The 5,606-nt window shown below is 42.2% G+C and overlaps 1 protein-coding gene across 2 annotated transcripts in view; it reads left to right on the top strand.

Moving 5' to 3' along the window:
• Nucleotides 1-350: 350 nt before the first annotated feature.
• Nucleotides 351-5,606, top strand: part of LOC106522976 (inactive dipeptidyl peptidase 10) — a 62,573-nt gene continuing 57,317 nt past the window's right edge. For both annotated transcript variants that reach the window (XM_014016248.1, XM_014016247.1), the window contains exon 1: nt 351-501. In XM_014016248.1, coding sequence (XP_013871702.1) covers nt 463-501 — 39 coding nt within the window. In that variant the 5' untranslated portion in view covers nt 351-462. The remainder of the gene's footprint in view (nt 502-5,606) is intronic.

The following is a 5,606-nucleotide window of genomic DNA, read 5'->3' as shown; positions in this document are numbered from 1 at the left end:
ATATATGCAGTTGAGCTTTTATTTTGGTAGTACTTTAGATTTAACAACCTAAATATGTTAAAAGGTGACATTAGAAAATCCAAACTACTTTTTCAAACAGCGTTTGAAGCYAAATGTGACTAAATTTAGCTGGTATTCAAACGGTATCCCATATTTCATCAAATTTCATCACTCACACTTAACTGCATTTCATGTTCATTTCTTTCTGTTGGAAAGCTACAGCTTTAGTGGATGACATGATTTTATGGTTTCCTTGCTGAACACCTGGAATAATTTCCATCCCAGTCAACAGTCAGCTCAGCTGGTGGAGAGAGAGAGGGATGATGATGTTGGAGGGAGGGGGAGGGAGGACCACCAGCCCGCTGAGGACAAACTTGCAAGAAGCCGAGCAGAAAGAAGAGTGCAGCTGCTCGGCGGGCTGTTGTGACGCTCCACGGGAAGCAGAGCTTGTTGCCGATCACAATGATCGCCACAACTCAACAGAACATGACCACGGAGCTGGTATGTGTGCATCTTTACCTTGTTTTACTGCTACTTTTCTCCCACACCGCTGCTCAGAGCAGATCTGTGTGAGGTTGTCTGTGAAGGGGCTTTTCTGTGTGTCCTCTGATGGGGGGGGATCAAAGATTTCACTCATTGACACTTTTCACCCTCTTCCGTTTCCATCCATTTTCCCCGGACAGCGTGGGTGTGTTGCGGGGTGCTGCGGGCTGGGTCCAGCCTTTGTCCACTCAGTCCTCCTGTCCCATGCAGACTTGCGGAGCATTTCTCTGCACCACGAACACAAAGCTGTGTCCTCCAAGATGATAATTAGTGCGAGCAGCCAGTCCCCCCTCCGGCGTGGATGCACACATTGACAAAGGGGCAGCGTGCACTGTATGATTGATTATACCTCTGCTGCAAAATGCATGGTCAATGAATAAAGATTATGCAGCAACGTCTTCTCTGTTTTCCTCTCACTTTAAATTGCTTCCATCAAATATGGCACGACGTGTGTGTGAGGCAAAATATTTATGAAACACTAAATTATGATTTACGCCTCCTCTTCTCGGCTGAATTGCTTTAAATGCTTTATTTTCATCATGTGTGAATATATACAGCTTGGAACACTATCATGTTACAGCTTTAAGTGTGTGAATAAAGTATTAATTGTGTTAAAGGGAATTTTAGAAAACAGATSATGGTCACAGCAGCACAATTTTAGTAAATCATGCTATGTTTTCCATCTGATTGCCAAATTTATATACTTTGAATGTGTAGTTTGTGTCTAATTTATTCCCGTTCTGACGCTGTGTTGTGCACACTCACTGAAATGTTCAAAATCTTGTGAAGGCTTGATTTAGTTTTTAATTTTCGTGTAAATTATAACTACCTGCACTCTTTACAAAATGCTTTCACACATAATATCTGTCTGGAAAATAGGAAATTGACTTTTTTGTTTAGTTTTTGCATGCAAGATAATTTCTCGAAGTGTTTGAATCAAGATATCCCACATCTGCTCTACTGGAGCTTCAAGGTTTGAGAATTTAAACTGTGTCTGATGTAGCAGTAAGTTGATCTTTGACATTAAGCAGCAGATATTTAGGTCTTAGTATTTTCTGATGAAATCTGCTTGTCGGGAAGGATTTGTTTCATCATATGTCAAGTCTGTCTCCTTGACTTGGGCTCATTGACAACTTTTTACCTGCAAATGTCAGCTCAAGTAACTAATCAATGACCTGCACATAATTATAGGCTAATCATGTTTACTCATTTTCAAGAGGAGGGGCTGGATTTATGAACTATCACACGTCAGGTCAAACCACAACCTGCAAACAGCTCTTTCAAATAGAAAGGGTTGCTTCTTGTGCCACACTTATATTATTAGACATGTCATGTTTAAGTAGCAAAGAGAGTTCAGACAAATGCCACAATTTCATGCCAAAAGCCTCCTAATGTTCTGGTTCTGTCTCAGTAAGCAGCGTGAATTTAAACATTTTGTTGACTGACACATTATCTCAGAGGATCTTCAGTGTGTTAAAAGACAGAACAGAAAGCTCCATCTTATATTTACTCACTGTACATCATGTCACCCGTAACACCCCCCACCCCCACCCCCATTTCTTTACCCGCCCCTACTTTGTGCTTTCCCAACGCTGCTCGTTTCCCCAAGGCAGAAACTCGTCGCTTTGAGTGCAGGATCCTTTTGTGATGTAATTTTCTTGCGTGTGATGGGGAGCATGAAAAGAAGACAGGGCAGCCTTGCAGCAGCAGCAGGCAAAAGCAGCTGGTCTTTCATTCCACTGAGCCTTTCGCTGCATTGTTTGGTAATAGCCTCTGGGCTAAAAAAAAGGTGGTGGTGGGGGGGGGGGGTGATCTTGTTACAGTATGCCATCTACTTTTTAAGATAAGAAATGGATTTGCAGCATAGACATTCCTCTGACTCCAGTCAAACGCAGCGTAGATGTAAATCAATGACAGGTTGGTTTATTTCAATCACGCTGTCTAATGATGACCTTTGTTTTTAGCGAGCTGGTGACAAATATTGACAAGATAATACATCTGCTTTACTTGCTAATCTGCGTCTTTCCCTCGTGAGCAGTTGCAGAGGACCATTAAAGTCTACAGGTTACGCTGAGCCAATAGGTCGCTTCCTTTTTATGGCAGGAGGTAATTATTGGACACCTGTTCCAGTGTCACGTGTGCAATAAACCTTATGTTAAAAAAAAAGAGTTTAAAAGCATGCAAATCCACCACCAAATACCAATACAGCGTGCGTCGGCTGACTCGTTCCACTACACAGGATTTATTACGCGACGCCTCAAAGACACAAGATGGAGTTAAGGAGGTCTCCTGAGGCTAATTTATGAATTTTAAGCACTGCCTGGATCATGTGCAATCCAGTTGTTGTGCATTCTGTGCAAACTAAGTAATTGTCTTTGCTGTGACTTGCTTTTTTTTAACTGTACAAACTCAGTCAATACAATGTTTGATTTTACTCAAACATTTTGCCAGAATCTATTTGTGAGCAGTTTAATAAAAAGCAACGGCCTGACAGGGATGATCTTTAGTTTGATCCAGTAGAGACGTTCAGAGGGAGAGTGTCTAAAAAGCTCCTTCATGGCTGTATTTCCACTATTAATTGTTTCCCTGTGGACCCTGTACAACTGTACACCTTATCGATTCCCTCATTTGGTTGAGTGAAAATCCCCCAGCAGAGCTGTCGGCCGGTTTAAGAGCTCTCTCACTGCTGATTCAGGTCTGCGCAGTTTGCCAAACAAACCAAAAGGAGGCTCCTCTCTTGGGGATGCCTTCAGGTGATTTGCATTCTCACACCCTTTACTGTTTGTCTGGCGCCTCATCTTTAGCTCCTTTAYGCCGGCTAAATAATAGACAAGCTCACATCCTGACGAGTCTCAGCAGAAAACCTGCTCACAGATGTGTTTGTTTGTCCATCGGTGAGCTGACTTGTCCACCGTCGTCTGTGCGCTCGCTGATCGGTTCCCAAACACAGCATGACCAGCAGCCTGGTCGGAACCAGCAGCTCCACTCGAGGGAATTCTCCTCAGCGCGTCTTTACCTCATTTGCAAGAGTGACCGAACTCCTCCCTCCCTCAGATGCGGGACTCTCCTCATCTGTCTTCTTCAATGATGTGACCTTAATTGGAAGTAATGCCTCAGCTCAGTGGGAATGATAGTGGATGGGCATCCCCCCCTGAGGAGGTGGAGGAGAAGGCGGCGGCTCACATAATTAGAGGGAAGACATGGAAATAATAACACTGCGTATTAAAATCAGTCAAGCAAGTAATTTAGTTGAAATTGTCTCTTCAGCAGGAGATAACAGTTTCAGTTTCGCTTCATAATTTGTTTTATGTTGTGCACATGACGCACTGTTCACGAGAACACATTGCCAACATTTAACTAGTCTCTAATGATAATTAGGTTTAATTTAAATTCCCAGTTTGCGGACCTCAAGTTGTATCAACGCCTACGTACAATAGACTGTAGGTTTCTTCATCTGACAGAGGGGTAATAGTGTTTCCCTGAGGGAGTGTGATCTGAGGAGGAAAAAGAAAAAAAAAAGTATAAAACATAAAAAGAGTGAAGCCAGAAACTGCTTGGACATCAATCGCCCAGTGCTGGACGGCGCTCGAAGTTCAAACATCACTTATAAGGTGTCCCAGCACGTGTAGCTGGCAGTGGTTTTAATTTCAACATGTTCTGATACTGCAGCCGAGCAGATCTATTAAAGATGAGATCTTGGCAGGAGCTCTGGGCTGGCAGACCTTGTGTGTCTTGCACTTATCTCAGGCTTGAAGAAAAACCTACTTCCCTTCAGGGCCTGAAAGCACCAGGAATGTTACTGACACTGATAGAAAAGTGTGTTTTTTTAAGTGGACATAGATGAAAAGAAACTCTGAGAGAACATGTGTTTCTAGTTATGGTGCAATGATCTTGAAGCTCCAGATGCTGCAGGTTTGATCAATTTTTCTTTTCCAAAATGATTTTATTTCTCTGACATCTTGACACCATATAGATTGCCAGTTTTTTTTCTTTAGAACCTAAAGTCAGACGATCAGACGAGGTAAAGGCATGTGGCTGCATGGAGAAGGAATGAAAAGTGAATGTTGGAGCTATTTTGACTAAAAGCACAAATCAGTGGCAGCTGGCCTCACCCAGGGAGCTCGGATATGCAGCAATCTGTTGACCAGTGAAGCACGTAGATGTTGTTCTTCCGCCGTCCACCTTGCCAAGGTTTGGAGGAGGATGAACAAGCCCGGGAAAGTTTTGAGGGTCAAGCCAAAGGGGAGGGCAGCCATAATGAAGGCAGAGTTTTATTGCCGCTCCGTTATTAAGCTCTTACACTTCAGCGGACAGGCCAGCCTCTCATTATGAGAGAGTGGAGTACAGCCAGAAAAAGGCACACGCTTGTGTTTAAATTGTAAATGAGACTGATGCAGACTCATTCCATCAGTTCCCTGTGATTACATTCAGATGGTTTACCAGCTTCTGCTAATGTTTTCCCTAAAAACCCTAACGCAGTCTATGTGTCTTAATGTTTTTATTACCTTATTTACAACTTAATAAAGCTTTTAATTTAATCCTGATGTAGTAAAGCTCTTTGGAGATAAAGTTTAACTAAAAGAAAGTTGGAATTTTGTCGATTCATCCACCCATTTTGTTTTATCTGCTGCTCCATGCAGGTTTATGGGGAGCTGGTGCCTAAGCTGTTGTTGGGTGAGAGGCAGGATACAACCTGGCATGTGTCCAGTCCCTCACAGGGCTGCATGAAGACAAAAACGACATACAACCATTACCACTCTGTAATGACAATAGAGTTGTCAGTTAACCTAGCGTATATTTTTTAGTCTGTAAGAGTAAACCAGAGTCCATATATAAACCCAAGCGTCAAGAGATAGAATGCAAACTCACAGAGAAAGCTTGCAGTTTGTTTACAACGTTCTTGTTTTTTTCAACATATTCAAGAACAGTTTTTGAAGTAATTATACAGTGACATGTTTTTTTGTGTCACTTCAGTAAAAAACAAAACCAAATATTAGTTTATTTAGTTTATTTATTTCTTCATCATCAGTGATTTTTTTAAGTGAAGAGAAAATAGAGACAGA

The sequence above is a fragment of the Austrofundulus limnaeus genome, unplaced genomic scaffold (assembly GCF_001266775.1).
Source record: "Austrofundulus limnaeus strain Quisiro unplaced genomic scaffold, Austrofundulus_limnaeus-1.0 Scaffold141, whole genome shotgun sequence".
Classification (NCBI taxonomy): Eukaryota; Metazoa; Chordata; class Actinopteri; order Cyprinodontiformes; family Rivulidae; genus Austrofundulus; species Austrofundulus limnaeus.
This window is presented reverse-complemented; position numbering and strand designations above follow the sequence as displayed.